This window comes from Prionailurus viverrinus, chromosome C1 (genome assembly GCF_022837055.1).
Source record: "Prionailurus viverrinus isolate Anna chromosome C1, UM_Priviv_1.0, whole genome shotgun sequence".
Classification (NCBI taxonomy): domain Eukaryota; kingdom Metazoa; phylum Chordata; class Mammalia; order Carnivora; family Felidae; genus Prionailurus; species Prionailurus viverrinus.
This window is the reverse complement of record NC_062568.1, coordinates 199319689-199332423: the sequence shown is the minus strand read 5'-3', so window position 1 is coordinate 199332423 and position 12735 is coordinate 199319689. Positions and strand designations below refer to the sequence as shown.

Sequence of the window (12735 nt, the reverse complement as noted above, 5' to 3'; positions counted from 1 at the left end):
CTCAAAAATAAACAAACATTAAAAAAAAAAAAAAGAAAAAAAAGGATGTGTTTGTGATGGTCTAAACATTTGAGTCCTAAGGTCAAATCTCTGAAAGTCTGACTTTTGATAAAGATTTTGAAAAATATTTCAATCTAATTCTTTTACAACTCTCTTATCCAATTCTTCTCAGAAGAATGAGTTTCCCTCTTCATTTGCGATCCCAGTAATTCTCTAATTATATTGAATTTATGAACAACAACAACAACAACAACAAAGGTACCTAGGAGATTAAAGTCTTAAACAGCCTAATTGAACTCAAAAAACTCTAAATATTTAAAACACCTGAAGATCCATATTGTGAGGGACACCAGTAAGTTTGGGCATGCTTTGTCTATAGATCTTTTCCTAAAACCATTATTAAACGATTGTGGGAATGCACTATACGGTGAATACTAGACCACATCCAGGTTCCGGAGAAGGGACACGTTACACTTACCGGTCTCACTTGCCTTTGCTCCACCACTGCTGCCCTTTCCCCAACTGCCCAGCTGTGCTTTAGGTACCAGCTGAATTTTCTCATCAATTGTGGGCTGTAATGTAAGTGACCACAAGCCAATTATAGGAAACATTCTAGAATGTTTTATCTTCTTTTTCCTTCAGTACAGTGAAAACCAACTTTAGCAACAAAACAGTGCTTGGAATGCCAATTTAAGAAGTATAAACTGGAGCCGTCCATATTCAAGTGGTGCTCCCTGTACAACCTGCTTGGAAACCAGCTTCCACAGGGTAGTTTAGAACCCCTGGTCTGGAGAATGCATTCAGATGGTGTGCCGTTTGACTAAATGTAAGCAGTTTCCAATCATTCCTCCTGTCCAGTAATGCCCAGTGATTTAAAAAAGAAGTAAAGGAATATACAAATTGTGTAGACTACAAAATTAACTCCTTAATTTCTTCACATTATTGTCAGAAAACAGGTCAGAAGGCACAAAGATTTCACATTTTAGCAAAGCCAGATATAGGTGGGGGCTAAGGATGGAGAAGTGGAGCGGCAGCATTCAATACCGGGGGGGGGGGGGGGGGGGGGGGAGAAAAAAGCGAACATAGTATTAGATGGGAAGTTAATAACGATGTCGAGCTCTACAGGGAACACAACATTAGCACAAGTGGATAGAATTACAAGGTAATACTAATAAGAAAACATATACCACAGTAAGGTACGATGTAGCTCTTTGTAACAGAAGTGTTAATACACTCTAACAGCACTGCCTAGCTCTATGACATGCTTTCACACAAATCTCTCCTAGTTAACAATGCATTTGTTGAATGGTTTTGAACATTTTCTACGATATTTAAGTATAGTACTTGTAGGATAACTGCCTGAATATACACAAAATTTATTAAAACAACAACTTAAAATCTTTCAAAATATTCAGGAAATAATGTTGTAGCTTATTATCAGCACTATTCTTTTTATAGTATCCATGCGTGGAAACAGTATTAGTATTTAAAAACACAAACACCGTTATTCAATATTGATATAATTTTCAAAGATGTTGGGGCTGACGCTGGAAGAATTCTCTAAACGTGTAAGATTTTGGCTAAAACCATCTCTCGTAAGAAGTGGATGGGAATCAAGCTGTATTCAGCGATGGAATTCCTGCCCTGAGACATAAACAACTAGAAGAATGTACCAGAATCTTAAGAGAATAGGATCCTAGCCAATTAAAATCAAGAGATCTAGACAGCAAATGTTCTATGCTGAAGCAATACTTTGACATGAAGACGCAAATGACAGCCCATCTTCTTCCAATTTTCTCAAACTCTTTTTCTTTCTGTCAGTTATCTTCTTTCATTTGATGTTTCCATGTTAGCTTTAGATTGTCTTTGGTATCCTACCAGCAGGTTGCCAATTTTCAGAACTATGGAAAGTGTATTACACAAGGAAGGTTCAAATTAGACTTGTAAATGATTTATAAATCTACTGGGCTGTAGAAGTTTCCCCTTTTACAAAAGATAATGCCACTCCTCTATGTTCTCCAAGTTCTTCACCCTACTTAGGGTGATCAACTTCTGCTGAAAACATCTGCCAGGAGAAACCCTTTCCTCTTACCACCCATGGATTCTCAAGGGAGAGGAAAGCAGAATGTATTAAATCTTTATCACAGGATGATTTCTAGCAGTGGGTCCTCTTGATTTATTTTAGGCCTTGAATATGGCAAACTGTTAATTCCTTTCAAGTTAGGCTTAAACAGGTAGATGCTTCTTCCCTAGAGCTAAGGATACATTGTATAAAAGATCATAAGGGACTATAGCTTCTGAAGTATCTTTATTATCATCTCTCTTATACTAAGCATCTGATAACTTTAGGAATTAAACTAGTCTTTTCCCCCTTAGTAAGCCCTCCAAGAAATAAAAAGGACTAACATCAGGACAAGTACGTAAGAATACACTGATAAATACTGTCATATAGCAAAGCATCTACTTTAAAAAAAACCACTCCCCCATAAACTCTGCAATGTAGTTATTTTATATAAGCAAGAAATAATTGAGAGTCCCATTCTCAGGTCGATGTTAAGTTGCGTCATAAATGTCATACTCACCTTAGTGATTTTAAGGAATTTTGAGGGGTCTAGTACCCGACTATTCTTGGCCCCCTGTACAGTGTTCCATCCACCTTCATCCACTCTCTGGACACCTGCAGGGAGAACAGGGTGAGTCAGTTTCCCACAAACGCAAGTCAGTTTGACAATGAAAGAGTGAGCAGTATTTTCAACTCAGCAGCTCCAATCAAAATCAAGGAAAAAGACAAAAGAAACTGTTAAAGCACTGCTGACAGTCTTTTTAATGCCTACAACATGAACATATCGGATAGAAATACTGTGGAACATGCCCCACCGAGAGGAAATTAACGGATAACGTGAATAGAGATTTGGTGATAGACAAAGGAGGGCCAGATCTAATGTTCATAGTTAACACTTCAGATGGAAATTATTTATTAGAAGGTTTGTTTCACTTAATGGTGTTAAATGACACAGTATACTTGGATCACCACCCCCGCCCTCCAACCTATCAACTGCTCAGGCAGAAAACCCTGACTCCTGTTTCTCTCACACTTGGCACCCAATCTGTCTGTAAATCTTGTCGGTTCAACATATTCAGCATCTAGCTCTTATTACTACCAACCCTACCACTTTGGTTTTCGCCAGCGACATTTCCTCGATTAGTATAAAACCGTCTTCACTAGCTTCACTGCTTTCACCCCCAACTGTTTGCATCATAGCGGCCAGCAAGAGCCAAATAAAGTACAAGTCAGGTCCTATCACTTCTCTGCTTAAAACACTTCTGTTACCTCTCTTCCTCTCACTCAGATAAAATCCCAAATTACTCATAAATGGCCTCCAAGCTCTGATTAATCTGGACTCCTGCCTCTCAGGCCCCGTCCTCCACTACTCTCTCCCTCTGCTCAAGCCACACTGGCCTCCTTGCTGATCCCTGAAAATGCTATTTCAAGGGCCTTTTACTTACAATTCCCTTTGCCTACAAACCTTCCCCCAGATGTGCCCACGGTTTCATTCCCTCATACTTGCTTCTGGTCTCCGCTCAAACACTAACCTTAGCAGGCTCCCAAACCACCCTATTTAGAATTACACCTCAGGTGCCTGAGCGGCTCAGATGGTTAAGCATCCATGGCTCAGGTCATGATCTCATGGTTCGTTGAGTTTGGGCCCCATGTCCGGCTCTGTGCTGACAGTGCACAGCCTGCTGTGGACCCTCTGTATCCCTCTCTCTCTGCCCCTCCCCCATTCACACGCTGTCAAAAATAAACATTTAAAAAAATAAATAAATAAAATTGCACCTTTACCCACCAAGCCTGGCATCACCTGCTTTCCCCCTCTCTGCTTTATCTTTTTCTCTAGAAAAAGTGATCGGACAAAATTACGTATTTTATTTGAGTATTTATTTTCTGTCTCTCGGGTATGATGTAAGCTACACGAAGGAAGGGACTTTACTTAGTCTCTCCTGTTAAGCAATGGGCACTTATACGTGTTGAAAGAAAGACCACCCAACTGTCTACCTAAAAGCTTTTCTGATCCTCACACACTTGATTGTCTCTGTGCTATCTGATGTTACTGAGCATGAACAAACTTGTTTCTTGTTTGTTTCTTATACCCTAGTGCTCCTTCCTCTGCAGTTGTTCTTTATATGTCAATTTCCCAAGAGTCCTCTTCTTCCTTTGGTCCTCTGTAGACATCTTCCATGGACTGGGCTCTCTAGTTCAATAATAAATAAGAGTCATTACGTGAAAGGCACTGTGCTACGTACTAGGGTGAGGAAGGTGAGGAAGCATGGTGTCCCATGGAACTTAAAAGTATACTTTCTTTCCTGGAGGATTCACCTCTCATATGTTCAGTATGAGCCCTACAGTGTGTGCACCAGTTGCTAAGCCGAACCCTTGACACACAACACGTCTTGCCACCCTCACACAAATCCTAGCAACCACTATTAGATCCGTTTTACACATTAAGGGACTTGTGCAAGGTCATGCGGCCAGGGTGTAGGGGAGCTGAAATGCAAACCCAGACAGTTGGCTCCAGAGTCTAGTAGGCTCTCGACCACAATACGACTACATCATCCAGCAACTTCCGGCTCACTGAACAGCAGACTGGACAGATAAGCATTCTTACTCGGATACCCTCCTGCCATCTCAAAATAAACACTGATCATTTCCCTTCTGAAAAAGGTTTCCTCTTCCATGTTCTTAAACTCAGTCAATGGATTTTCTACTTTCTCGGGTGTAAAATGTCTTCCATTTCACCTTTCATATTTTTTTCCTATTTCTTCCTTTTAATAATTATTATTACCAGGATTTCAGCAGGAGCGACATTTCTGAGTTCAGTGTTCCCCTTTGACTCATCGTGTTAAAAGCAATAGACTGCTTTTATTTACGTACATCTAGCATGACATTACCCCTTTCTTCAAAACCTTACAATGGGACTTTAAGGTCAAAGATATCAGTTCTTAATCTGGCTCCATTCTTCCAGACAAACATTTCCCACTGATTCCGAACACTTAAATTTTGCTTCAGTCAGGTTTGTTTATGCCTCTTCACAATATATGTTTATTTTACTTTCATGACTAAGATTATTCCTTTCCTTCCCAAATATTTACCATCCACCAGGACCGAGTTCAAAGATGCCTTCCTCAAATAAAGATCTCTTCCAGCTTCCTATCTTTCTCCTCCTCCTCTGAATGTTAACAATCTTAATTGAGAATACATTTCATACTTGATAATATCTCCTACTTGCTTGACAAATGTGCCTGTTATTAGTTTGCCTTCCTGGATAAACCGTAAGCTTTCAGAGAAAAGAAACTACATCTTCCACTTTTTTTTATAGCCCTCACCAATACTGAGCACAGAGAAGATGCTCAAGAAAGTCCTGTTGATTATTGAAGTTAAAGTAGTCCAAGAAACCATGCTTTGTCCTGCATTCTTGGAGAAACGGCTTCACTTACCAATTACCACTCTATTGTTCAGTTTATTCTTTCTGATGTCACTTCAAACCTGAATACAGAATTCTTAAACATCTGTCCCTCAGTCTCCCAAGTTTCCCTAACATCCCAGTGGACTCCACCCCTTACCTGTTCGTCTCTTCTCTTTGGTCATGAGCTGCTGGACCTTCCTTTGCTCTTCTTGTTCTTCTATTTTAGCCTCTTTGTGAATCTGTTCGATAGTCTTAGGCCCTTGATCTGCTCTTCGAGATACCCAGTTGCACTATAAAAGGAGAAAATAACATTATCAACCAGAAAACAGAACATGAACATAACAATTTTTTATACTTCTCACTGCTGGAAAAGTGTAAAATACATTTAAAAATCTGTACTACAACAGTTTTTCATCTGTTTTACAGACGGCACTGTGTGCAGTCTGAGATTAGATATAAAGAATTAAGTTTGTCTCAATAAACCTTGAACTACTGTATACTGAGTATTCCAAAAGCCAATGAATAAAAAGCTAGAGGGAAAGACTGGCCCAAATGTATTTTTTAAAAAATATTTTTAGATGTTTATTTATTTTTGAGAGAGAGAGAGAGAGAGAGAGAGAGAGAGAGAGAGAGAGGGGCTGATTGATTCAGAGTATGAGCAGAGGAGGGGCAGAGAGAGAAGACACAGAATCTGAAGTAGGATCCAGGCTCTGAGCTGTCAAGCACAGAGCCTGATGCGGGGCTCAAGCTCACAGACCGGGAGATCATGACCTGAGCCAAAGTCGGATGCTTAACCGATTGAGCCACCCAGGCACCCCCCAAATGTATTTTTTTTTTAATTTTTTTTTTTAACGTTTATTTATTTTTGAGACAGAGAGAGACAGAGCATGAACGGGGGAGGGGCAGGGAGAGAGGGAGGCACAGAATCGGAAGCAGGCTCCAGGCTCTGAGCCATCAGCCGAGAGCCCGATGAGGGGCTCGAACTCGCGGACCGCGAGATCGTGACCTGAGCTGAGGTCGGACACTTAACCGACTGAGCCACCCAGGCGCCCCCCAAATGTATTTTTTAAAAATCATCTTGTGGGGCGCCTGGGTGGCTCATTTGGTTAAAGTGTCTGACTTTTTTTTTGGCTCAGGTCATAATATCAGTTTCATGAATTCAAGCCCCATGTCAGGCTCTGTGCTGGCAGCACAAAGCCTGCTTGGGATTCTCATTCTCTCTCTCCCTCTCTTTCTCCCTCCCTCCCTGTCTCTCTCTGCCCCTCCCTGACTTGTGCTGTCTCTATCTCAAAATAAATTAATTAACTACAAAAAAATCATCTTGTATATTTGTAAAGAGGAACCAGAAGAGGAATCAAGAAAGCTCAGGACTCTCTGGCCTTGACTTAATCTGAATTATTGGTACTTAGTTCGTGTCACATTCCATGGGGGATTTAAATCAAAGATGACTAGCATTTTTCATCCTCCTATATCATAGTTCTGATATCCTACAAAAGTGCCATCTCTCTGGCCTTTGGTTATCCTATTTAGGACAAGTTGCTCCTTACAATTACACTTCTCCCTTTCCTTCCCACCATAATCCCGACAACTGACATAAGTACAAGCAGTAGGAAGGCACGGGTGAAGAAGTCTTTTATATTTATTTACATTCGTTTACATGTGCTGGAAGCGAGGATGGCAAATAGGCACAAAATTCTGATCAGCTCCTAGTGGCTTCAGTAATAAAAAGGATTGTGAGGTCACATTTAACCTTAGCAAGATAAAGAACCATCATCAATGCTATCTGGTCTGAGTACAGGGCAGGGAAGGGACAGGACCTGCATTCACATTCTCTAGTTTAGGGTCAGCCGCAGTATATTCCCTGCAGGAGTTAAAATAAGAAAGAGACAAAAGAAGTGGTAGTGGTAAAACACTGCACCTGTTATGAGAAATGAGAAGCGGCAGGAGCACAAGGGGATACACAGGAAAAACAACAGACAGCAACATGTCCTATGAGCTGGGCACTTGACACGATCACCTCACTGAATCTGTACCACACATGTGCAATGGAGGCAACATCCCCATTTTAGAGAATAGAAATGTAAGGCTCAGGGAAATGAAATGGAATCATGTTGAAGGTGAGGCCTCCTGAATATTTAGTAGCCTAAGACTAAATTTAATTGACCAGTTTGAATTCAGGGTAGCGGATTTAAAAACAGCAATGTGGTTTGATAATTAGCTTAGAGGGAAGAAATGTAACAGGCAGGTATAGATGCTTCGTGTCCTTTCACACAGCTATGTCAGGGAAGTGTGTCAACTCAGGTTCTGGGAGCCTCTCCTGCAGCATTAAGTTTTTACCTATGTAAATACTAGGACACACTCTCCAACCCAATTCCTTAAAAGAGACTGGAGTAGCTGGCTTATATTTTCTTACTTACCAGCCTTAGGTCTATCACATCCTGAAGCATGAATCGAATCCTAGATGAGGTTTTTCTTTCTTTCACAATTTTCTCCATCTGATTAAAATACTGGTCCATACGTGGCTGCAAGGGGTAAAACCATTTAGTATTCCTGAGTGAGGAATTCAAGTGTAATTTTACCATACAGAATTTTTAAATGGCCTAAGGACACAACTTATAGACAAAAGGTAATGTGGTACAAATTTTAATTAAGCATCCAAAATAAAGGTTACACATTCTGAGCAGCTGGCTGCAGTCCTGTGACGGATTACAGGTCAACAGAATATAAATCGAAGCATTATACTGCAGGCAGCCCCTGAATCTTCTTTAAAAGAGAGAGGCGGCTGTAGCCTTTGCCCATTTCCAACCTTCTCTGCTGAGAAAGATAAGGACAAGGGCCATACATTAGGGATGACAGAACTTTAAGCTGGACGAACTGGATTATTTATCATCTCTGAGCCACCAGACCTACCTCAGACTTCTTACCTCTGAACTTTATGTGAGTGAGAAATAAACCTCAATTTTGCATAAACTACTGATATTTGGGATTTCCTGTCACAAACAAACATAACCCCAGCTGCTTCAGAGGTTACAAAACATTTCTGACATTATTTATAGCAAACATTTCTAATTTTCCTACCCCTTATGTGGAAGGCACCATGTTATGTTTGAACCATAATATTTTAAACGGTTTCTTTTATTATGGTGAGATAGCTTTGTTGCTGATTAGAGCATAAATGTAAGAAAACTACTAGTTCTGGGGCGCCTGGGTGGCTCAGTCAGTTAAGTGTCCGACCTCGGCTCAGGTCATGATCTCATGGTTCCTGAGTTTGAGCCACGCATCAGGCTTACTGCTGTCAGCGCAGAGCCTGTTTCAGATCTTCTGTCCCCCTCTCTCTGTTCATCTCCTCCACTGGTTCTCTCTCTCTCTCTCAAAATAAACAAACTGAGAAAGAAAGAAAGAAAGAAAGAAAGAAAGAAAGAAAGAAAGAGAAAGAAAGAGAGAGAGAGAGAAAGGAAGGAAGGAAGGAAGGAAGGAAGGAAGGAAGAAAGAAAACTACTGGCTCGTCACCTCAGTAGCACCCTCCATCCCAGCCCAACCCACAGCAGCTATTCTCCTCTTATTTCTGCCCACAATTTGTTATACAGAAAAATGGCCTGTGAAATGGTCATGCAGAAAATGGACAAGGGACAAATAATCTGAACAATTCCCAAACTGGCCTTCATCTAATCTGGGACCCTCTTCACTTCTGCCTGTGATGGAAAAGTGGTAAGGAGCTCGAGGGCCACACACTGACAGTGCGAAGGGCAAAAGGAGAAAAAGCAGCAGTCCAGACCACTGGGGCAAGATGGAACACTTTTGTTGACAGTCCCAACCGAGGCCCCACTGGATGCTTTGGAGACTATGGGCTTTTACCTTTGCTTTCTCAAAGTCCAGGTCTTTGCCTATGGTGGTGAGCAGGCGGCAGAGGCACTCTAGAGACTCCTCGTCATGGTTCTTCAGCAGCTTCACCACACAGTCATGCATGATAGCTTCAGTCAGCATCTTGAGTTTAAAGAGCTCTCCAATAAACTTGATGTTACCAATGGATCTCCGCCGGGCTTTGTCCTTAGCTTCTTCTAGTTCGTCATGAAGCCTCGTCCTCTCCTCTGGCTGTTGTGTAAGGAATGACAATAGAAGCTTGGATGACAACTGTACGGCACAAGAGAGGACAGGAACACACACACTCTGACTCATGGTCTTATCCTTTGTGGGGTCAGGGATACCCTGTGAGAATCTGAAAGCAACTTTAGACCTGTTCTATTCCTCAGAAAACTAAACTACCCCCCAAAATTTGCATCCATTTCAGAGATTTCTGGAACTCAGTGACCTCTCTGGGATCCGGGCTCTGAATTCCTGTCTGGGAAGGTTTAGTTGCTCAACCATGCAGCACGAAAAAGAATAAGGTGTTCCCCTGAACTTCAATACTGTATCTCCACATGAAAAAAAGGCCATAAGGCATCTACTGACATAGCAGGGAAATGTAGCCGGTTTCATGAAAATTCTATTTGGTAACACTCAGAAGCATAAGCACACTGCTTTCCTGTGAAAATACTCACAGCACTGGCAGCCTCGAGTTCTTTCTGCTTCTTTTCAAAGACATCATCATCTGCTTTATCTTTTTCAAACTCTTTCTGGCAACGGTTCAGGAGCAGCTTCCGGAAATTCACTGTGTTACCAGGTTTGTCTGCCATGGGTACTTTCAGCTGCATCCATACAGGAAAATGCAAAAACATCAAGATTACTTAAGACATTCAATCATTTTCTCAAAATATCTATTTTATATTTGTGTTTAATGGTAACATGTCTTAAATTTTATACAGAAAAGATATACATTCCTCTCATAGAAGTGTACTGTACCTTTTATGGCTGGTTTGCCTCTAGTTGACTTTGATGTCCATGTAATATTGTAACAGCTATGACTCCGCCCTTACCTAGACCTTTGTAACTCTACAGGGTTATTACTATTGTTTTTCTATTACCACGGTAGTTAAGTTTAAAGGTTTAAAGGAACAAACAGAAATGACATAAAGCAGGGAACAATTTCATGGCTATAGGAAAACTGTTGTGGGTAGGGTCCTTATTCTAGAAAAAAAGCAGAAGAGGGGGACCACTTTAAGGATTTTTGAGATACCTCGTCTTCAGGGGAAAGTCATAACTGTGATGCTGGTACTTACCTGTACTATCAATACGCTATGTTTACTGATTACTTTTTATGTGCCAAAAGAAAATACTAGTTTTCCAAAGGTTCAATCTAAAAAATGGCCACCTTAGAAACATTCTTTGACACACAGGAAGACCCAGACTGGACAGGGTAGAACCCTGGAGGCAGGATGTGTACAAGGTTTCCATGCAAGTCTCATAACTGCTTTCTAGTGACAGCAGTAGCTGGTATCTTAAAGGTTATTTGTAACCAAACGCAGAGCCGTTCTTATAAGAAAGTGGACTGGTGCAATGACTGACTAAAATATACCATTTTATAGATGAAATGCCCCAGAGTGTCATTCTGAACAGCTACTGTGTAACATGGCAAAATGACTTTTCTGGAATCACAAAGTGGGTCCCAAAATTCTGAAATGCGTGGTCTTTGCCCTAAGTTTAATGGGAGAACCTGGTAAAAAACAGAACGTCCTGTATTTATACTCACAAACAAGTTACTGTTACCAACCACAATGGACTTGGGAGAGCTGCTGATTCAGGCTGAATGGCTAGAGAAACTTCTTGAGAACTGAGTACTATGATGCTATACTGGGTCTGTGCTAGAACTGACGGACACTCTCCGAGAGATTCCCTATGACACATAAAAGACCATTTAACAGACCAGTTCTTCTTTTTAAGACTTTATATTAAGGTAATCTCTATACCCGACGTAGGGCTCGAACTCACAAGCCCAAGATCAAGAGTCGCACACTCTACTGACTGAGTCACCAGGCACCCCAACAAGTCCGGTTCTAACCAACCAAGAGAGCAAGTGTTTCATTACACCTTCCCTGCCCCCCGCCAGCAGGAAATATTAACTCAGGAAGAGGGTAAGATCACCAAAAAAAATTTTTTTTTGACACACATAAAAAAAAAAAAAAAAAAAAAAAAAAGTTAAGATGTCCTTAACTCCAAATTCAGGCCATAAAAATGCAAGTGACTACAGATCATTTCAGGCAGGCCTACTCAACAATTGCATGTGAAGGCAGGCATTTAATCAGCCTTCAAGAAAAGAAATGCTGGGGTGCCTGGGTGCCTCAAGCTGGTTAAGTGTCTGACTTCAGCTCAGGTCATGATTTCACGGACAGCTCAGAGCCTGGAGCCTGCTTTGGGTTCTGTGTCTCCCGCTCTCTCTGCCCTTCACCCGCTCTGTCTCTGTTTCTGTCTGTCTGTCTCTCTCTCTCTCTCAAAAATAAAATAAACTTAAAAAAAAAAAAAGACTAAGTTTAAAAACAAAAAAGAAAGGAAAGAAAAATGCTACATGAAAACAAAGGTTTTCCAAAGCAAAAACCAAAAGTGGACTCTATTTAGAATATACAACAATGCACTACGAAAGAGAACCAAAAAGCACATCCACAAGCAAGGTAGTATATAACAGAACAACAACATGATATCAGGTTCCAGAACAAACTAAAACTTTAAAAAATCAGCAGAAGAAAAAACCAGCAGGTATTTCCAACTTGCTGTTTTGTTGAAACACAGAAAACCAGCCAGATCTATCCAGCTTCTTGGGATGTTTACCAGCATCACCTATATTAATACTACAGTCATAACTGGTAAGACAAAGATCACCTGGGCCACAATCTATCAGCTCTAAAGAGATGTTTCTTGTATTACAGATTGTACCATGCAGAAAATGAAGAGAATGTGGACAACAGTATGAAACTCTAAGCCACTGTCTCACGGTGAGAGGGACCAGAATGAAAATGAATCAAAAAGATTAAATAAATAAAACTTGTGACAGTCTGATTTCCAGGAAACAAGTAGAAATGGCAAAAGGCAAGGGAGAGCTTCCCTATACAAAAAGTGTAAAAAGCTAAACCTTTTAGACCTTTTCCATAAGGAAGGCTATTCAAAGTTTTGGGTTAAAGAACAAAAGAGAGGGGAGCCTGGGTGGCTCAGTCAGTTAGGCATCCGGCTCTTGATTTCGGCTCAGGTCATGATCTCACAGTTTGTGGGTTCTAGCCCTGTGTCTGATGGTGCGGAGCCTGCTTGGGATTCTCCCTTCCTCGCTCTCTCTCTGCCCCTCCCCTGCTCAGCCCCCCCTTCCAACTTTAAAAAAAGGATCAGAAGATATATATACTTAAAAGCA

General features: G+C 41.0%; 1 protein-coding gene across 14 annotated transcripts in view; it reads right to left on the bottom strand.

Annotated features, from left to right (window-relative positions):
- Window positions 1-12735, bottom strand: part of EIF4G3 (eukaryotic translation initiation factor 4 gamma 3) — a 315733-nt gene that overhangs the window by 39124 nt on the left and 263874 nt on the right. For all 14 annotated transcript variants that reach the window (XM_047873067.1, XM_047873072.1, XM_047873080.1 and 11 more), the window contains 6 exons: window positions 10004-10150; window positions 9321-9557; window positions 7883-7987; window positions 5623-5755; window positions 2583-2677; window positions 479-572 (listed from right to left, as the gene is read on the bottom strand). In XM_047873067.1, the coding sequence (XP_047729023.1) occupies window positions 479-572; window positions 2583-2677; window positions 5623-5755; window positions 7883-7987; window positions 9321-9557; window positions 10004-10150 (811 nt within the window). The remainder of the gene's footprint in view (window positions 1-478; window positions 573-2582; window positions 2678-5622; window positions 5756-7882; window positions 7988-9320; window positions 9558-10003; window positions 10151-12735) is intronic.